The sequence below is a fragment of the Callorhinus ursinus genome, unplaced genomic scaffold, assembly GCF_003265705.2.
Source record: "Callorhinus ursinus isolate GAN/ISIS: 27379988/994484 unplaced genomic scaffold, GSC_fseal_2.0 scaffold5, whole genome shotgun sequence".
Lineage (NCBI taxonomy): Eukaryota > Metazoa > Chordata > Mammalia > Carnivora > Otariidae > Callorhinus > Callorhinus ursinus.
In genome coordinates this window covers 83153183-83174233 of record NW_027397067.1, presented here as the reverse complement: position 1 = coordinate 83174233, position 21051 = coordinate 83153183, and the positions used below count along the sequence as shown (strand labels likewise).

The 21051-nt window shown below is 52.7% G+C and overlaps 1 protein-coding gene across 8 annotated transcripts in view; it reads left to right on the top strand.

Annotated features, from left to right (window-relative positions):
* The window catches only part of ARHGAP39 (Rho GTPase activating protein 39), a 104615-nt gene that overhangs the window by 79478 nt on the left and 4086 nt on the right, over nucleotides 1-21051 (top strand). For 6 of the 8 annotated variants that reach the window (XM_073893436.1, XM_073893437.1, XM_073893435.1 and 3 more), the window contains 4 exons: nucleotides 5955-7308; nucleotides 8745-9306; nucleotides 17447-17539; nucleotides 20779-20852. In XM_073893436.1, coding sequence (XP_073749537.1) covers nucleotides 5955-7308; nucleotides 8745-9306; nucleotides 17447-17539; nucleotides 20779-20852 — 2083 coding nt within the window. Of the gene's footprint in view, nucleotides 1-4487; nucleotides 4957-5954; nucleotides 7309-8744; nucleotides 9307-17446; nucleotides 17540-20778; nucleotides 20853-21051 lie in introns of those variants that run through there. The other 2 variants (XM_073893441.1, XM_073893440.1) reach the window with 2 other exon arrangements.

Sequence of the window (21051 nt, the reverse complement as noted above, 5' to 3'; positions counted from 1 at the left end):
GCAGGAAGGAGCTTGTCCAGGGACAGACTAGGGAAGAGACTGCCCCCACCACAGTGTGAGCAGGGTCTGTGAGGAGGAGGGGAGCAGGAAGGAGCTTGTCCAGGGTGGCTTGTGCTGCCTACCCAAGGTTGTGTGGTGGTCAGGTCCCTGAGCAGGGCAGGGGCAACGATGGGAAGCCTGGTAGACAGCCCATCCACTCCAGGCATGGAGGTGAATTGGTGAGCCTGAAGGTTTACGGGGCAGTTGGAGGGCTGTGTGGTTCAAGTTGTTTTTCAAACAGAACCTCAGATGTACAATTTCTTGTCCACATGAGCAAGGCTCTGTGAGTTCCACTCACTAACTTTGTTATGGAGGTCTGGGCATCTGCATACATGGCAGCCACCTCCTGAGGAGGCAGCAGCAGAGCAGTTCCTCCGGCTTTGGTCTTGTGAGGTGCTCTCCATTCTCCTTTTGGAAAGAGGCCATGGAGAAGTACTCTGCGCTGAATGGAGCCCTCGCTTCCTGCTCCTGCCCTTTCAGCACCTGCTGCTGCCCTGCTTGCCTGTCTCCAGCATTTCCAGTGCATGGAAGGTTCTCTTCCTTCTCTCATGGTTTTAAAGAGTCACTGAATCAACCAGATCAAGCAATCGTCCCATTTTATGTAGAGACAGGTGTGACTCTCTGCCTGGGTGCCTCTGCCCTAGTAGAGTTGATGGGGGATTAAGGCATGGGTGAGGACAGGCTTCCTGGGTTTGGGGAACCATAAGGAGACAGGTCTGAGGGCAGGCCAGGGAGGTCGGACTGGGTAGAAAGGGTGGCCACAGGCAGCTGGGCCATCTGGCCGCTCAGTGGTCAGAGGTGGAGGGGTGCACGAGAGGCAGACAGCAGGGCCTGGAAACTGGATGTAGGGCTTCAAAGAGCACTTCCAGAAGAAGAGCAGAGAAGTGGGGTCAGGTGGGAACACAGAGTATGGGGCTGTGGAAAGGCCTGGCCTGAGGATGAGAGCTGAAGCTGCCAGTGCAGTGAAGCCTGTCGGGGGTAGGCCCCTCTTGGCTGCTGGGCTCCTACTGTCCGTGACCAAGGGCCATCTCTGGCCCATTTTCCCAACTGTGACTTGGAGTCCATGACTCAGAGGTTCCTACATGGGCCTCAGGCCTGCCTTGACTTCTGTAGGGGTGCTCAGTGCCCATGTATGCTGCAGTGCTGGGCATTGCCCCTCAGCTCAGGGACATTGTTTGCATGGTGGAGGGCAAGGCCATTGGTCTGCCTTTCTCCTGACTCAGTCTCTCTCATTTCCACCCTGACTAGATGAAACCCCTCTCGGGTCCTGGGACAGATGTGTCATCTGACCAGCTGGCCTCTCATGTGCTCTTGACCCTGACACTCTTTCCCACCCTCCTCATCGTACAGCACGATTTTGATGGCCCACAATGGACAGGCCACAAGGTGCCTCCTTGGGCCACAGCCCTCACCACCCTTCAGCAGGCGAGGATCATTCTTTATCTCACAGCCCCTGTGGGGGCCCTGGCACCAGGGCTGGGTCACTATCTGCTGAGTAGTGGAAAAAAGTGCAGAAATAATGCTTCACACTTGCTGAGTGTTTCCTCTATGTCAGTACTGAGCTAAGGACTTTATCATAGGCACATTATGTGTCTTAATCCTCATAAAAATAAATGAGGACACTGAGTCAGAGATGGTAAGTGATTTTTCCCAAGCCCCACAGCCAGGGAGCAACAGGCTGAAGTCCAGTCCCAGATTTCTGGATTCCTAGCCCAGTCCTCAGGGTTTGCTGGCCCCTGACACATTAACTGCCACCCTTCACTCTGCCTCCAGCAACCAGAAACAGACTTCCCAGGAGTGGGAGCCTGCATCCCAAGTCCTTCCGCTCTCTTACTTCTCCTCAGGACAGTGAGACTGAGCTGCTGGTCATCACTGTCAACTGGTAGGGTTGGATCCTGGCTGTGCTGAGTGGGCCACACACCTGGCATGTTGGAGTAGGCTGCCTCCCAGCTGGCATGGGCCTTCATGCTCTCATCCAGTCTCACATCACTGGCCCGTGTTCTCCAAGGCCTGCTTCTCCCAATCCCAGTAATTAGAAGTCTTTTTTTTTTATAAGGTTTTTTTTAAGATTTTATTTATTTATTCATGAGAGACAGAGAGAGAGAGAGAGGCAGAGGGAGAAGCAGGCTCCCAAGGAGCAGGGAGCCCGATGCGGGACCCGATCCCAGGACTCTGGGATGATAACCTGAGCTGAAGGCAGACGCTTAACCATCTGAGCCACCCAGGCACCCTGGAAGTCTTGACCTTACCCAGAAAGGTGCAGCAACAACCAGAGGACAGGGGCAGAGGTGGCAAACTATACAACTGGTTTCTTAAAACTCTGATTTCCACTTTTGCAGTCACCACTGCATTAACTTATGAGACCAGCCTGCACACAGAGAACAAAATAGACAGAATTGTCCTGAAGTCATCAGAGATCTACTAAGGAGTGAAGACTTGAGGGCTGAGGAGGCATCAGTGCAGCCTGGCACACAGATGATACTGCCTCTCCCTCAGGACAGTTGAGAGTCTAAGAAGCTGAGCTGACCATTGGGTGGGTCCATGCCTCCAAACATCAGAGTTCAGAGGCCACAAAAATGAGCCCTAGTTAACAGTCCATGTTTCCACTTGGACTCCTGAAAGGCTATACCCAGGATGAGCCATAAGTAGACCAGCTCTCAAACCTAAGCCTGATTTCCAGTCAGTTCAGTCCCAGATGGGATTCAGGTTATCTGACCTTTCCACAGCTGCCTGTCAGAAACAAAAATAAATCCAGAGCCTCAAATGATCTCTACATTTTTCATCAGAATTTTGGTCTAAAATTATCCATAAAATCCTAAAGAATTGACAAAAAACAAAAAAAAAACTAGAACTGATAAGTGATTATGGCAAGTTTATAGGATATAAGGTAAGTTTCCAAAAGTCAGTTGCTTTCCTATATAGTAGCAATGAACAAGGGGAATTTGAAATTAATACCATTTACATTAGCACCCCCCAAAAATGACATACATAGGTATAAATCTAAAAAAATATTTACAAAATCCAATGAGGAAAGCTACAAAACTCTAATGAAAGATAAAGAACTAAATAAATGGAGAGATATCCCATGTTCATGGACAGGAAGATTCAATACTGTCAAAATGTCAGTTCTTCCCAACTTATTCTATACATTCAGTGCAACCTCAGTCAAAATCCCAGCAAGTTATTTTGTGGATATCAACAAACTCATTCTAAAACTTATATAGAAAAGCAAAAGATCCAGAATACCCAACACAGTATTCAAGGAGAACAAAGTTGGAGGACTAATACTACTCAATTTTAAGACTTACTAGGGATGCCTGGGTGGCTCAGTGGCTCAGTCAGTTAAGCGTCTGCCTTCGGCTCAGGCATGGTCCCAGAGTCCTGGGATCGAGCCCCGCATCAGGCTCCCTGTTCCGTGGGGGGCCTGCTTCTCCCTCTCCTGCTCCCCCTGCTTGTGTTCCCTCTCTTGCTGTGTCTCTCTCTGTCAAATAAATAAAATCTTTAAAAAAAAAAAAAAAGCTTACTGTAAAGCTACCATAGTGAAGACAATGTGGTATTGGTAAAGAATAGACAAATAGACCAATGGAACAAAGTAGAGAGCCAAGAACTAGATCTATAAAAGTATAGGCAACTGATTTTGACAAGGGGGCAAAGGCAATTCAGTGGACTAATGATAGTCTTTCCAATGAATGGTGCTGGAGCAACTGAACATCTGCATGTAAAAAAATGAATGTAGACACAGATTTTACCCCCCTCACAAAAATTAGCTGAAAATGGATCACAGATCAAATGTAAAACAAAACTCCTAGAAGATGATGTAGGAGAAAACCTAGGTGATCTTGGGTGTAGCGATGATGTTTAGATGCAACATTAAAGGCACAATCCATGAAAGAAATAATTGATCAACTGGACTTCATTAAAATTAAAAATTTCTGCTCTTCAAAAGACAGTGGCAAGAGAATGAGAAGACAAGTCACAGCCTGGGACAAAGTATCTGCAAAAGCTACATGTGATAAAGGACTGTTATCTAAAATACCAAGAACTCCTGACACTTGACAGTGAGGGAACAACACAGTTAAAAAATGGGCCTGATACATTAACAGACACCTCATCAAAGAAGATACACAGATGGCGAATAAGCATATAAAAGATGCTCCACATCATATGACATCAGGGAAATGCAAGTTAAAACGAGATCCCACGACACACCTGCTGGAATGGCCAACATCCAGAGCACTGACGACACCAGATGCTGGTGAGGATGCGGAGCAACAGGAACGCTCAGTCGTGGCTGGTGGGAGAGCAGAGTGGTGCAGCCACTTTGCCCGACAGTTTGGAGGTTTCTTACAAAATTAAACACACTCTTAACCATGTGATCCAGCAACCATGGCCCTTGGTATTTACCCCAAAGAGCTGAAAACATATCGACATCAAGACCTGTGCATGGATGTATGTAACAGCTTTATTCAGGGTCACCAAAACCTGGAAGCAACCGAGACATCCTTCAGTAGGTGGACAGATACGGGAACTGTGGTCCATCCAAACGACGGAATATTATTCAGCACTACATAGAAATGAGCTCTCGAGCCATGGAAAGACATGGAGGGACCTTAAATGCATATTGCTAAGTGAGAGAAGCCAGTCGGAAAAGGCTCCATACTGTGTGATTCCAGGTCTCTGACACTCTGGAAAAGGAAGAACCATGGAGACAGATGAGCGGTCGCCAGGGGTTGGGGGAGGGAAGGACAGTCCGAGCACAGAGGATTTAGGGCAGGGAGACTGCTCTGTATGACACTCTACTGGTGGACGCACGTCATGACACGTTTGCCCAAACCCACGGAAGGTCCAGCACCTGGAGTGAGCCCTGAGGTCAACTAGATGCTGGGTGATGATGATGCTTCATGATCATAAACCCGCGTAGGTTCATCGACTGTAACAAATGCACCCCTCTGGTGGGGATGATGATAATTGGGGGGATTGTACATGAGCAGGGGTAGGGGGTGTATGGGAAATCTCTGTACCTTCCCCTCAGTTTTGCTCAAAACAGTTTTTCCATCTGTGCCCAGGTACAGAGTGTTGTGTGTATGTATGAGGGCAGAGTCACGGGGGAGTCAGCCTTTTTGGAGCTCACAGGACACTCTGTGGTTGAAAAACTACCTGAGATGCTGAGGGGTGAGAGGTGACCCACCGCCCTGTAGGAACACAGCAGGTGCTAGATGCAGCAGTGAGGCCTGCAGAGAAATAACCATATCAAATCCAGAGCTAGAGAGGCCTCTGGGAGGGCCACCCCCAGCTGTTGGAGAAATAGTTCTGTGCCTGGTGCTGGGGTGTGACCAGAACGCACGCGCGCGCGCACACACACACACACACAGAACACACACGCGCGCACACACACACAGAGAACACGCGCGCGCGCACACACACACACAGAACACGCGCGCGCGCGCGCGCGCACACACACACAGAACACACACACACACACACACAGAACACACACACACACACACACACACACACCCTTCCTTCCTTGCAGGGAGTGTCATGATGGGCCCCAGAGGAGAGCAAGCTGTGTGAGGACAGGAGGGCAGCTACTCTAGGCTGCACTGCCCAAGGGCAGCCCAAGGGTCAGGGCGCCAGCAATGAAGGGTGGACAGGCCATTTACAGGGGGCCCCCCAGCAAGTATCAGGCCACTGAGGCCTGCAGCCCCCATTTGGGAGGTGAGGAGAACACTGAGAAATGACCCAGGCCTCTTGGGCCCTGACTTCAGACACCTGTGAGGCCCAGGCCAGTGAGTAATGGGTTCAGGCTGGTAGCTGGGCCAGACTTCTGCCTCCCCACCAACAAGTAACCTGTGCCTGCCCCCACCCCCCAGAACCTCCCCCAGATAACCTGTGCCTGTCCCCCCTCCCCCCAGGACCTCTTCACTTCGGTGGAATTCGGGCACCAAGGAGCGCATGCTCATCAAAGTTGCAGACCGGGAGCCCAGCTTCCTCTCCTCCCAGGGCAATGGCTATGCCCTAGATGGCCAGCCTGGCAGCCGCTCCCGCAGACCCTCAGGTGGGCAGCACTCGCCCAGCCTACAGACATTCGCCTCGGACTCTGATGGCCCTGTCTTCTTCCCTGAGCGTCGGCCTTCGCCCTTCCTGAAGAGGGCTGAACTCGGTAGCTGCTCCCCACTGCTGGCCCAGCCACGCAAGCCCACGAGCGACTCACAGCCCTCCTCCCCACGCTACGCCTATGAGCCCCCACTCTATGAGGAGCCCCCTGTGGAGTACCAGGCCCCCATCTATGATGAGCCCCCCATGGATGTCCAGTACGAGGCTGGCGGGGGCTACCAGACAGGCTCACCCCAGCGGTCTCCAGGCCGCAAGCCACCCCCCTTCCCACAGTCTCCCAAGCAGGGCTCTGCCTCGCCCTACCAGCAGCTGGTGCTGACCAGGCAGAAGTGCCCCGAGCGCTTTCTGAGCCTGGAGTACAGCCCTGCAGGCAAGGAGTACGTGCGGCAGCTGGTGTATGTGGAGCAGGCCGGCTCCAGTCCCAAGCTGCGCGCAGGCCCAAGGCACAAGTATGCACCCAATCCTGGAGGTGGCTCACTCCCCCTGCAGCCCAGCCCCTGCCTGCTGCGGGATCAGCGCCTGGGGGTCTCCTCTGGGGACTACAGCAGCATGGAGGGGCCTGAGCTGCGGCACGCCCAGCCACCCATGCAGCTGCCCCAGGCCCAAGACGACGCTATGTCCTGGTCCAGCCAGCAGGACACCATGTCCTCAACAGGCTACTCCCCGGGCACACGCAAGAGGAAGAGCAGGAACCCTTCTTTGTGCCACGCCCCCAGCACCTCGTCCACTGAAGGCCCCGGGGACCGTGACCTCCTCGGTGAGCAGCCCCTGGCTGAGGAGCGGCCTCTGTGTGGGCCTAGCCTGGCCCCAGTGAAGCGTGCAGAGAGCAAGACAGGCGAGGCCGAGCCTTTCCTGGCGCAGGCACGGCTGGCCTGGGAGGCGCAGCAGGCCCACTTTCACATGAAGCAGAGGGGCAGCTGGGACTCCCAGCAGGATGGCTCGGGCTACGAGAGCGACGGGGCTGTGCCACTGCCCATGCCTGGGCCTGTGGTGCGTGCCTTCAGTGAGGACGAGGCGCTGGCCCAGCAGGAGAGCAAGCACTGGCAGAGGGGCGCCTTGGAGAGGCTTGCTTTCCCCCAAATCCTACTCGAGAAAAGCGTCTCCGTGCAGACCAACCTGGCCTCGCCAGAGCCCTACCTTCACCCCTCACAGGTAGGGAGGCACTGCCAGGGTCCCTGGGCAGAGGTGGGGCAGGTGGTGGTCCCAAGGCATGGTGCGGCACTCAGCTCCTGGTAAGGCCTGGCCATGTCCTGGCAAGTGACCTGGGGGTCAAGAGGCCATGCCCTGACTCCATCCAGCCCGCAGATGCAGGGTAGTCAGGGGAAACAGGTGGGCAGCCACCCAACCACTGAGCCCCCGAGCCTCTGTTCTCCCATCTGTGAACGGGCTCTCAGGTGAGGAGCTATGCAGGTGGAGTGTCAGGTGCCCTTTGCTTAGAGCTCTTCTGCAGCAAGGAGTGGGGAGATCAGACACCTGGTCCTCATGCTGCAGCCGGAGCCAAAGCAGAAGCCTGGCCTGCCTTGTCCTCTCTGGTCAGGCTCTCTGAACCCACGTGCATCTTCTGTCTAGGTCATGTGCTGGAGCTTGATGCCCCGGAACTTTGTGTGGGCTAGTGTCCCTAGTTTCTCACCTCCTGACCCCTGACCTTTCACACCAGTTTGCTGCATGAAGCCAAGGCTGAGGGTCTGCCCTGGCATCTGCCAAGAGCTGGCAATGGCCAGAGGGCCTCCTGGTGTTGGGCCCTCAACCCCACCAGGGAACACCTGCCCAAGGGCCCGGTAACCTTGGGAGGCCAGTGTCCCTGGGCAGGGCTGCTTTAGTGCCCCTCCAGGCTAGACAGCTCAGAGCAGTGTTTCTGTCCAAGCCAAGAAAAGAAAGGGCTGTTACCCCAGTGACGCCCTGTATGGTTGTGCTGAGGCCATTAGGGAGGCAGGGAGGGGGCTTGGGACAAACCTTCCCAGCATCGTGGGAAGCATCCTAGCCCCCTTGCAGGCTGGCCCTGCCACTGCCCAGCCTCACTCTGCCCCCAGTCCCATGTGGGGATCTTTGCTGGAAGGGTAAGGCTCTGTGACGGGGAGGGGTGGGCAGTGTAGTGGACCAGGAGAGACATCTGTGTCTGTGGAATTTTGTGTCTCGGGTTTTTCTCATGTTGGCAGGGCTGCCCTTTTCATCTGTTTCTCAACCTCAGAGCTCAGTGAACTATCAGAAGCAAGGCCAGCAGGAAGCAGTGCCCTTCCACTGTGCACGGGGTCCCGGCACCCTGCATGGCAGCATCTTCCCACTAGGGGCTAGTCAGCCCAGAAATCCAGTGAAACACACGTGTAGCTTCCTCCTGCCCCCAGACATGCACTGGACGCCCCCACCACCACCATTACCAACCCTCAGTTGCAGGAATAGGGAGGGCACTTCCTTTACACCTCAGGGTAAAGGTTGGAAGAAGGGCCTCTGTGGGTCCCGCCCCAGCCTTGTGCGAGGATCTGGCATGTGTTTATGAAGGGGGTAGAACAAGATGAGGCACAAAGCTCCTCCAGCAGCCTCTTGGCGGCAGGGGAGGCCACACCCCCTCATGGCCCCTCTGTCCTTCCTAGTCTGAGGACCTCGGCTCCTGTGCCCAGTTTGAGAGTAGCCGGCAGGCTCGCAGCGTCATGCCCAGCGCTAGCTGTGTGTTCCCCACCTTCACTCTGCGCAAGCCGTCCTCGGAGACCGACATTGAGAACTGGGCCTCCAAGCACTTCAACACGCATACACAGGGCCTCTTCCGGCGGAAGGTGTCCATCGCCAACATGCTGGCCTGGAGCAGTGAGTCCATCAAGAAGCCCATGATTGTAACCAGCGACCGCCACGTGAAGAAGGAGGCCTGTGAGATCTTCAAACTGATCCAGATGTACATGGGTGACCGGCGCGCCAAGGCTGACCCACTGCACGTGGCCCTGGAGATAGCCACCAAGGGCTGGAGTGTGCAGGGCCTGCGGGACGAGCTCTATATCCAGCTATGCCGGCAGACCACTGAGAACTTCCGCCTCGAGAGCCTGGCCCGCGGCTGGGAGCTCATGGCCATCTGCTTGGCCTTCTTCCCACCCACACCCAAGTTCCACTCCTATCTGGAGGGCTACATCTACCGGCACATGGACCCTGTCAATGACACCAAAGGTAAGGCCCAGTGCGCGAGACCCCTTGGCACCCACAGCTCAGGGAAGGGCTGTGGCAAGAGCTTCCCGGTCTACGCTGGCATCCAGTATGTGGAGGCAGGCACAGCACCTCCAGGCAGACACACATGTCTTTTGAGGACCATGTCCTAGGTTCTCACTAGGATGTGGGGTCCTCAGGGAGCCCCTCCCTGCCACTGAGGCCCCGAGAAGAATGACAGGCAATCCTGGAACAGGGTCCCCAGCCACAGGCCAGCAGGTCAGAGAGGAGGGGGCCAGATGAGGACTGGCCTCCATGTCTCAGCCAGCTGGCCTCCACTCTGCTGAGGCCTCCGTACCTGGTCACTCTGCTGGATGAGGGTACTTCCTGTGCCCATGTACTTACTGTATTTGCTTTCAGCCATACTGTGGCCTGGAGAGGTAGCCACCCCAACCAGGCTCAGGCCATCTGTTGTGGTTGGGGAAGAGATGGGGGTTCCTGGAGCAGGGTTCCTGAGAGCAGGGAGGAGCATGGTGAGCCAGGCATGCATCAGCCCAGCACCAGGTCTGGCAAGTGCATCTGGCCATTGGGGCACTGCAAGCTGACCTGGCCCTAAGCCACCCCAAGGAGTCAGAGGTTGGACCAGCATGGGTAGCCACCTGCTGATGGCTGCCTAGGGCCAAGTGTGGGGCCAGATTCTGCGAAGGGCTCCTGAAAGCCATACATCAGGTTTGTCTGGTCCCAGCCCTGGCCTGCTCTGGGGAGGACTCAGGGCCACGGTCCTACTAACCAGACAGTGCCTGTGTGGCCGGCACAAGTCCTGTGCCGTGCAGAGAGAGCATGGGGACAGGGCCGTAGGCAACAGCTGCATCTGCAGCAGGCTGCCCACCACCCAAACAGTCATGGGTATCCATGAGGCATGGCCGTGGAACCAGCAACTGGACACACACGTGTGCAAATACATGCATACACTCACACGCTCTCCAAGCTCCTCTTTGGGAGGGACTGCCTACCTTGATCTGGCCAGGGCGTTGCCCTGGCACAGGTGTGTGGGGCCACGGTGTGTGCACACAGTGATGGGGGCTGCAGCTGCCAGGGCAGTGGTGGGTCCTCGGGAAAGTGTGTCAGGCACAGGCACCATCCAGAACATCAGCCATTTGGCCACAGATCTGGAAGCCATGAGATTTTCACTGGGGCATGTGGTTTTGGGGGTTGGTTGGTTGGTTTTTAAGATATATTTATTTTGAGAAAGAGAAAATGCCCAGACTGGGGGAGGGGCAGAGGGCCAGAGTCCTCAAGCAGACTCCCTGCTGAGTGCGGAGCCCAACATGGGACTCGATCTCACAATCCATGAGATCATGACCTGAGCCAAAACCAAGAAAGTTGGATGCTCAACCAACTGAACCAACCAAGGCACCGCTAACTGTGGCATGTGGTTCTTGAAGCAGGGTCACTGAACACAGCATATGGGTCTCCCCAGGTAGTTCCCCACCAACATGCAAAACATGCAGCCTGTTGGGCAGCCTGAGTCTGCCTTGTCTGCCACACTCTTCTCAGGCCTTTCCAGGAGAAGGTGGGCCCCCATTAGCTTCATGGTTCACTTCAGCCTACTTCTCAGAGGCCTTAAAGTGTGTGTCCACTGCTCAACACATGGCCCTTGGGGCCTCAGGGAGCACTTGCTAAGTAAAAAGGTGAGTGAGCAATGAATGGACAGAGGCCAGAGACTCCTGGGACCATTCCTGCCAGCCAGCTGGGGCTCTTATGGGGAGCTTGAGCTCCAGGCCCCATGCTGGGCCCAGCAGGACACTCCTCATGGCACAGAGCTTTGTGGGCCTTTGTCCTAGTGTCTAGTCTGCACCCTGGGGATGGGGCTGGAGTATATGAAGGAATTGGTGGTCAGCCTGGACATTTGTGGCTTTGAACGTCTGCCCACCCTGAGGGAGGCCCAGCTGGTCTCAGAGTGCCACATGTTCTTGGCCCTCAGAGGGAGATTGGGTCTGTGTGGTACCACCAACAGGAGCCTGCTTCTAGGCTGTGGGATCTGACCTCACATGTATGACACAGGGCAGCCTTCCAGCCAGAAACCAACCCCAGGACTATGCCTGGGTAGGCATCTGCTATAGGCCCTGCTTAGTGCTGAGCCAGAGGAGAGGCCTTGTGCTCCCTCCCACCAGCACATCAGGAACAGGCGTGCTGGCTGGTGGTCAGGAAGGCAGACCCCATCAGGCCACAAGGATGGAGCCTGTGCTTGGAGAAAGAAAACTGCAGCCTGTCTCAGGGTCACTGGCAAGGGCAAAGCTGAGCTCAGCTCCTGAGTGGCGCTGCACCCTGAACCATGCTGTCTGCCTGGGCCTCAGGGATCTTTGATTTCATCTGCCAGCACATGTGTGACATCTGTGTGATCACCCATTGCAGGGGACCAAGGCACCAAGGCAGTGAACCCCAGTTCACATGTCTGCGGACCCCCAGCTCAGCCTTGTCTCATACATGGCCGCGCCTTTGTGCCAGCCAGCAGCAGGGTGCTCTCACAGCTCGTGTCCTTAGGACCTCCCTCACAGGCTTTCAGCAGACATCAGACTGCAGCTTTCCCGTGTGCTCCATGCAGCAGCACTTCCTGCTAAGGACAGTTTCCTTTACCAGTCACATGTTCACTAAGACTCAGGGTTTCCATGTAAAGGTGTCAGATGGAACACATAAATTTACCTGGACTCTACCTTGAAGTCCTGCTAAATGAACAGGGAAGGAATTTTTTAAAGGAGAGGGGAAAAAACAACCACAAGGGAATGTAAACTGATGCAGCCACTGTGGAAAACAGTTTGGCAGTTCCTCAAACAAAAGTAGAACTACCGTAGGATCCATCAATTCCACTTGTGTGTATATACCAAAAAGAATTGAAAGCAGAAACATGAACAGATGGGTACGTGTGCACTCAGATCCGTGGCAGGGTAGTCACCACAGCAAAGAGTTGGAAGCAGCTCAGGTGTTTGTCAGGGGATGAGCAGAGACATAAAATGTGGTCCATCCATACAGTGGACTGTTATCCAGCCTAAAAAATGCAGGGAATTCTGACACCTGTACAACATGGATGAAACTGGAGAACATTACGCTCAGTGAAATAAGCCAGTTCAAAAAAATACTGTATGAGTCCACTCTTAAGAGGCCCCTAGAATATTCATATTCATAGAAACAGAAAGAATGGTGGGTGCCAGGGGCTAGGGAAGGGACAGTTGGAGACTTTTTTAATGGCTGTGGAGTTTCTGTTTGACCTGATGAAAAGTTCTGGAGATGGAGGGTGATGGTAGTTGCACAACAGTAAGTGTACTTAATGTCATTGAACTGTACAATGAAAAGTGGTTAGTTATAATGGTATATTTTATCTTATGTATATTTTACCACAATAAAAATATGTTTTGGAAGCTGAAAAGTGCATGAACAGGTGGCAGGAAGCTGACTTGGCAGACCAAGATAGGTGGATCCCAAGCAGACAGTGACAAAGCTAAGAAGCTGAAGCAGGTAGCAAACCCTTAAAACTCCATAGTGGGTGGAGCCAGCTTCCTCTAGCAGTGGTTCGGGAAGCGCATGATCTTGAAGCTGAAAGAAAAGGACTAGTTGAGAGTCTGTTTAAGAAACAAGCAGCTACCATAGAGTAGGTGAGAGCATGGATTTTGGACCCAGAGCATTTGGACTCAGATCCCAGCCACATTTTCAAGATAGGCAATAAAACAAGTCTCAATAAATGCTAAAGAAGGCAAATCATAGAAAGTGTTTTTTAGTCACAACAGAATTAATGATCAGTAACACTAAGATATCTGGAAAATCCCCAAATACCTGGAAACTAAAGAGCATACTACTGAATAGCCCATGAGTCAAATAAAAACCTACAGGGAAATTAGAAAGTATTTTGAACTGAAAGAAAATGACAACAAAACATATTAACTGTGGGATGCAGCCACAGCAGTTACAAGAGGGAGATTCATAGCATTTCACCTTTAAGATAAGGTCTCAAATCAGTGGCCTCTGTGCCTTAAAAAATAGATTATACTAAAAGCAAGCAGAAGAAAGAAAATACTGAAGATCAGAGTAGAAATCAGTGAAAGTGAAAACAGAAAAACTGCAGAAAATCAGTGAAACAAAAAGCTAATTCTTTGAGAAGATTGATAAAATCGATAAATCTCTAGCCAGACTGATCAGGACAAAAAGAAAACGTAAATTACCAATATCAAGAATGAGAGATGATGTCACTACAGATTCAACATGTCAAAGGATAATAAGATGAACAACTTTATGCCAGTAAATTTGACAGTTTAGAGGAAATGGACAGATTTTGAAAGACACAAACTACTATGGGGACACCTGGGTAGCTCAGTCATTAAGCGTCTGCCTTTGGCTCAGGTTATGGTCCCAGGGTCCTGGGATCGAGCCCCGCATCGGGCTCCCTCCTTGGGGGGAAGCCTGCTTCTCCCTCTCCCACTCCCCCTGCTTGTGTTGTCTCTCTCGCTGTATCTCTCTGTCAAATAAATAAAATCTTAAAAAAAAAAAAAAAGACACAAACTACCAAAGATCTCTCAGTAAGAAACAGACAACCAAAAAACCATGTAGCTATTAAGGGAATTGAATTGGTACTTAAAACCTTCCCACAAAGAAAATTAAAGGCCCAAATGGCTTCACTGGTCAATTTTACTGAACAGTTCATTGTTTGTATATCAATTCTTTACAAACTCATTGAGAAAATTGTAGCAGAGGGAATATCTCCCATTCCTTCCATACCAAAATTATAAAGGGACATTACAAAAAAAGAAGCGCAGATAGTAGTATCCCTTCTGAACATAGAGCAGAAATTTTTAACAGTATTTTAGCAAATTGAGTCCAACAATATATAAAAAAGATAATGCATCTTGAATAAGAAGTTTATCTGAAGAATGAAAGGTTGGTTTAACATTAAAAAATGGCAAATGGTAATTTGCCATAGCAACAGAGTAAAGAAGAAAGACTATGTGATCATCCCAATAAGCGTAGAAAAAGCATTTGGCAAAAATCCAACATTTCCATTCCTGATAAGAATTCTAAACAAACTAGGAACAGAAGGGAACCTCTTCAATCTGACAAAAGGCAAATATTTTTTTTTAAACCCTACAGTACCTAAAAGAATGGAAAGCTAGAACTCAAGCAGACACTTATACATCCATGTCCATAGCAGCATTATTCACAGTAGCCAAAAAGTGCAAACAACCCAGCTGTCCAGCAGGTGCATGAATAAGCAAAATGTGGTCTATCAGTACAGTGAATATTTTGCAGCCATAAAAAGGAATAAAGTTCTGATACATGTTATAACATGGAAGAACCTTGAAAAGTTATTCTAAGTGAAAGAAGCCAGATACAAAAGGGCAAAAACTGTACAACTTATATGAAATATCTAAAATAAGCAAATTCATAGAGACAGAAAGTAGATTAGAGGTTACCAGGATCCGGGGGAGGGGGAATGAGGGTACAATGGGTACAGGGTTTCTGTTTGTGGTGATGTAAGAATTTTAGAAATAAATGTGGTGTTGCATGACATTGTGAATGTACTAGATGCCACTAAATTGTACACTTAAAAATGGTTAAATGGCTACATTTTTATGTTTATGTTTTACCACAATTAAAACAAAAAACACCTCTAACCAGCATCATACTTAATGGGGAGGGACTGAATGCTTTCCCCCAAGGTCAAGAACAAGGACTTCCAGCCCCACTGCATCAACTCCATGTCATGCTGGAGGGCCAGCCAGTGCAAAGTCATGGAAGAGAAATAAAAGGCATCCAGATTGGAAAGGAAGTGTGCAATTGTCTTTATTCAGACAATAAAATCTTCTGTGGGATGTATAAAAATACTATAAGTGAGTTTAGCAAGTTTGCAGGATGCAAGACCAATATATAAAAGTTAATCATGTTTCTACATAATAGCAACAAACTACTGGAAATTGAAATTTTAAAAATACATCTGGGGGTGCCTGGCTGGCTCAGCAGGTGGAGCATGAGACTCTTGATCTTGGGGTCGTGGGTTTGAGCCCCACGTAGGGTATAAGATTACTTTGAAATAAAATCTTAAAAAAATCCAAAGTAGCATTTAAAAATATGCTTAGGGATAAATCTGACAAAAGATGTCTAAGACTTCTACACTAAAAACTCCCAAACATTACTGAAAAAAGGCCCAAGTTAATGGATTCATACCATGTTTATGAATCAGAAGACTCAATAGTGTCAAGATGTTACTTCCACCCAAATTGATGAATAGATTCAATCCTAACCAAAATCTTAATAGGTTTTTTTTTAATTTAGAAATTAATAGGCTGATTCTAAAACCCATAGAAAATGCAAAGGACCTAGATTAGCCAAAATATCCTTTGAATAAGAAGAGCGAAGTTGGAGGACTGACGCTACCTTACTTCAAGTCTTGTCATGAACCTACGGAAGCCAGGAGAATACGCTGTTGGCGTAGAGGTAGACAGTAGCTCCATGGACAGAAGAGAGTCCAGAATTAGACCCAGACGTATGTAGTCCATTAATTTTACACAGAGATGTGAAAGCACTTCAGTGGAGAAAGGACAGTGCCTTCCTCAAATGGTGCTGGGGCAGCCGGATGTCCAAATGCAAAAAAAGATGAGCTTCAAACCATACTTTGTACTGTATGCAAAAACTAGCTCAAGATAGATCATAAACCAAAATATAAAACCTAGAACTATAGAACAAAACATGGAAATTTTTTCTTGAGTTAGGCAAAGGTTTTTTTTTTTAAGATTTTATTTATTTATTTGAGAGAAAGAGAAACAGCATGAGAGGGGAGAAGGTCAGAGGGAGAAGCAGGCTGCCCGTCGAGCCGGGAGCCCGATGCGGGACTCGATCCCAGGACTCCGGGATCATGTCCTGAGCTGAAGGCAGTTGCTTAACCAACTGAGCCACCCAGGCGCCCTGATTTTTATGTGTGACACTAAAAGCACTATCTACAAGGGAAAAACATTGGTACATTGAACTTTGTGAACGAAGTTACATCTCCTGCTCTTCAAGAGACACTGTTAAGAGAAGGAAAAGATCCCGCAGTCACAGACAAGCAAGAAGAGGCTAGCGTGTCCTGTGGTGGCGGATCAGAGTTGGAGGCATTGGTGGGGGATATTTGGGGGATGTGTACATGCAGGGGTCGCATACAAATGTGCACCCCAGTAGCAGTGGGCACACCTCACCCCCAGATCTTGGTTTCTACTACTCTCTTCCATTCAAGGAGCCAGGGTTCCTTGGAGAAACAGCTGAGTCTAGGCTTGTGGGGGTGGGTGGCAGAGTATGTCACAGGACACAGGAGCCAACCGAAAGGGCCAAAACTGGAGCCATTTGAGCAAAAAATGAAGTCGTATTGGATTATAACCCACAGCGTAAAATGATATATCCACAAGGCCGTACTGATAAAAGTAAATGATCCAGTAGATCAGACAGTGATCTCCTGTGCAGAAGAATAACAAATAATTTGTGTAGATGGTCCACAGTCAGAGAAGATCCCAACTCCCAACCTTAGCGTGGGCTGTGTGTAGAGACTCACTTCCAGAGAGCACAGGATGGCCAGGGGACGAAGGACTCCCTGTCAACAGGATGAAGTTACTTTATGCAGAGTGGGAGGCATGCCTGGATCAGTGTGAGACACCTGCTGTGTCTCCTCCAGCACCAGCTCGGCAGCCTGGGACCCCTGAGTGCAGCTGTGCAGGAGCCAGATGGCTGGGCTGGGGGCTTCTCAAGCCCACCAGAGGATCAGAAGCATCTCCTCCCTATTGCCCTTCCCTGCATCTTCCTGCCCACCTCCTGCATGAGGAGAGCCGGCTTTCTGGTCGACAGTGCTCAGAAGGGCCCCAGTACCTATCCCAGCCCCATGGTCCAGACCTGCTCCCAGACACAGCCGCACATCTGTGTGGGTACACACACCACAGCACTCCTAGGCTGGGTTCTCCTCAGCCCCAGCTGGTCATTGGCCACAGCCCTGCTTCCCTTTGAGGAACCCAGCAGGGGTGCAATACCTTCCCAGCCAACTGGGGTCAGCCCCACACAGGCCCAGGGGCCTCCTTGCCAGCCACGTCGGGACCTGTGTGGGCATGCATTCCTGGCATTGTGTTCTGTGGTCCTCATGGCTCTGTTTGCTCCCCAGTGACGCAGCATATGAAAGCGCTCCTGGAAAGGAACACTAAGAAGAAGTCCAAGTTGAGAAAGAAACCCAAGCCTTATGTTGAGGAACCGGATGGTAGGGCCTCTCCCCACAGCCCCTGTGCGCTGTGTCTGCACAGCTCTGCTCTCCGGCCTCGGCCGCCTGGCTTCCTTTCTCTAACCGCTTCTGGGCTGGAAGGCGTGTTGATGGGGTAGCACTAACCATCAGGCTTGTGGGCTTCTGTGCTGGCCGGGGGCCCAGGTCACTGAAGAGGCTTCCGTGGGAGGCCACACCTGCCCTGTGCCTTTCTCAAGAACAATTTCCAGCTTGCACTCTGGGCTCTCGGTGGGGCAGGGCGTGAGGACAAACTGGGCAAGGCCTGCTGGAAACACCTCTAGGTGTTTGCTGAGGAAGTGCCCTATGGGCAAGTGCCTCCCCAGCCCTGACCTCCGGCCCAGGCCACCCTGGGGCAGGGCGTGGAGCCTGGCATGGCTTCCTTGGAGGGAGCCCAGGGATTCCCCAACTTCCCCCACCAGCCCCGCCCTTCTCCTGGGCCCTGGCTCAAGACCTGTACCCCCATCCCACCACTGTCCAAGCTCCAGGGAAGCCCTATTAACCCAGGACTATGCCCTCCCTGCTGAGAGCTGTTGGTCTCACTGCTATTGTGTCAGCATCCCCTCCTGGCACCAGGGCTCTGGGACCAGCCCCAGCCCCACCTCTAGCACTTCCCCCAGACTCGGAACACAGCCCATTCTCTAAATATGCCCCGCTTCTCCTCCTCTAATACCGTAACTCAACCGCGACGCCCCTTCCTCTGGGAAGCTGTCTGGCTGCATACTGCCTGTGGCAAGAGGGGGCAGCTGCTGTCCAGGATTCCCAGCTGCCCTTGGGCCACACCCATCTGGAACAGGAGTGGAAGGGTCTCTGAACTCCTGCTGGAGCCTGTCCGGGAGTCGGGTTGCAGCAGGGAGGTGGGCCTGGTGGGGCCGAGCAGGACACCATAGTCCAAGACTGTTGGGTAGTGAGGAGGGAGCTAGAAGCCCCAGGACCCCACAGTGTCAGCACCAAGAGGTGGCAGTGGCAGCTTCTAACCACACCCAGCAACTTTTCAGGCTTAAAACCAGGGCTCAGGGGCACTGAGGCCCCAGGGCAGGTGTGGACTCCTGGCACAGCAGCATAGACTCTGGGAGAGCTGCTTCCGTCAGTCCCTCTGCAGGCCTCTATCTCCTCACCTATAAGACTGGGTATGGGTATGCCCTGGCGAGGCCGGGACAGGTCAGTGGACCTGAAGCAGAGTGCCCCACACCATCGTGAACGTCTCCCTGGGCTGGGCATGGGCACTGCACACCCTCCCAGGCATGCAGCAGACATCCCACAGTCAGGCCCGGGAAGCCACACCCGTGGCAGTAGGGGGTGCAGGGGAGCTCCTGGGACTCGGGGCGCGCACAGCCTCAGTCCTGGTCCATCCACAAAAGCTGATAGCAGCTGCCATCTGCTGAGCTGTGCACCAGACTCCAAGGTCAGCCCTCCACGAGCACTTGTGGTCGGTGTCATCCCTGTCCCCATCCTACAGGGGAGGAAGCTAAGGCCCAGAAAGGCTGCCTCGTGACCAGGTTCACCAACCGAGAGGAGGCAGCCCCAGGATCTTCAGATCACAGTCTGTTGGAGAGGCCCCCGAGACGGGAGGTCAGGGCGTATCTCTCTCACCCCAGGGAGGGGTAGGCACACTCCCAGTCTGCAGCCTGCTCCTTAATGCAAGGTGCTCCCTGGGCTCCTAGTGGCCAGGGGGCAGCCCAAGGCCCCCTTTGCCTTCCAGGTCCCCGGGAGCCTGCCAGGGAAGGCCACATGGGCCTGTGGCAGGTCCAGGTGCTGTGTCCTGAGCTCGCCTAGCAGAGGCTGCAGCTAGGACTCTCTGCCAGGGGTCTGCAGATCCCCTAGGGACCTGAAACAGATTCTCCAGGGAGAATGGGAAATGTTGGTTTTCACTTTGATTACTTTAAAAAAGAATCCCTTTGCCACTTACAATAATAATACTGTTCTGTGATCGTTCAAAATGAAGAGATTTTCATGGGCTAAGCCATGCTTATGTTTTTCACACTGGGGTCCAAGGACCCCCACATGCTCAGTCCACAAGAAACTGCTTCCTTTAAAAGAAGACTGGGGTATTTGGGTTTGCGAGTTGGGTCTAGAGGCCTCCCTCTGACAGGTAGGCACTGGGGCAGGTGGGCCGCAGGGCCAGAGCCTTCCAGAGAGGGTGCCGGTCCTGAGCTTGGAGGCTCACAGTCTGGCTTTTCTGTCTCTGTGGGTCCTTGACACCTTGGGCTGGATGGCCCCTCTGGGCTTCGCCTCTGCGTGTTGTTGGTCTTCTTGCTCCCTCTCCTCCCCTTCCCTTGCCTGGGCCGGGAAAGATGCCACACCCATTTCAGACCCGCCCACAGGGTCTCCTCCTCCACCGCCTCTTGCGTCTCTCTCCTTCCCCTCATGTCTGTATCTGGAGAGCCTTCTGGCCGAGGTCCTTGCCCTCCTGGAGGCACCCCCCCATGACCACCAGCCAGAACTTCTACCAGGGCCGAGTTTTAGAAAAGCCCCCTCCCTTGAGGAAGGAGACCAGTCCGCTCCCTGCCACCTTCAGCCCTCGGGCAGAACCCAACGATGTCTTTCTGTGTAGTGGGCCTTCCAGTGACCCCAGGCTTAGGACGTGGGGCATCCCCTCCATGCTCATCACCCTTCCACATGCCACCCGTCCCCTCGGCCTCCCCTTCCATGACTGCTGCCCAGGCAGCCCTCCGCTCAGAGGGATGGGGCTCTGCAGGCCGAGGCCCTCTCCCGCCGCTGGCTGGGGGCAGGGCTACAAGAGTGTTGGGGCTGCTGTCCAGCTAGCCCAAAGCCCACTCAGTACTGGCCTCAGGCGGAGGGCACTGAGCACCTCTAGCCCTGTTGCCTATGGAAATGACCCTTCTTAGGGACTCCCCAGGGCTAGTCTGCAAGGGGAGCATGGGGTTTGGAGGCCCTGGGGCCCATGTCCTGCCCCGTCCCACCTCTGCCCTTCCTGGCGGTGGGGAAGCGTGGGTGGGCTGACAGAGGAGTTCCTTCCCAAGCCTGGCTCCTTGAGGTGAGGAAGTGCCCCTTGCCTTTCCGTGTTGGTTTCTGCTCTAAAGGGTTTCGCCCAGGAGGGTGAGGACCCACTGCCCCCAGGCAAGTGGTAGGCAGGAGCCTGGCCAGGCCAGCCCAGGCCCCCACGGCTCCTGCAGGAGCCGCCTCTCCTCACCCCTCCTCCTGCTGCTTCTCTTAGCCACACGTCCGCACCACGCCAACCAGCACCCGTTCTCTTCCAGGGGTGGCGATAAGCACATATGCCAAGTACTGTTACCACAAGCTGCAGAAGGCGGCCCTGACTGGGGCTAAGAAGGTATGAGCTTCCCCCAGGACAGCCGGGTGTGGGTGGGTAGGCGGTGCTGGTGACACCCAGATGGGGTTCGGAGGAAGGCCTGGACAGGCAGCCCTCACATCCTGGGGAATGCCCTGCCCTCCTTGAACGCAGCCGGCTGGGGCTGGGGGAGGTGGAGGCTCACAGTACAGAAGGTGCTCCAGAGAGCCCACTGAGGCAG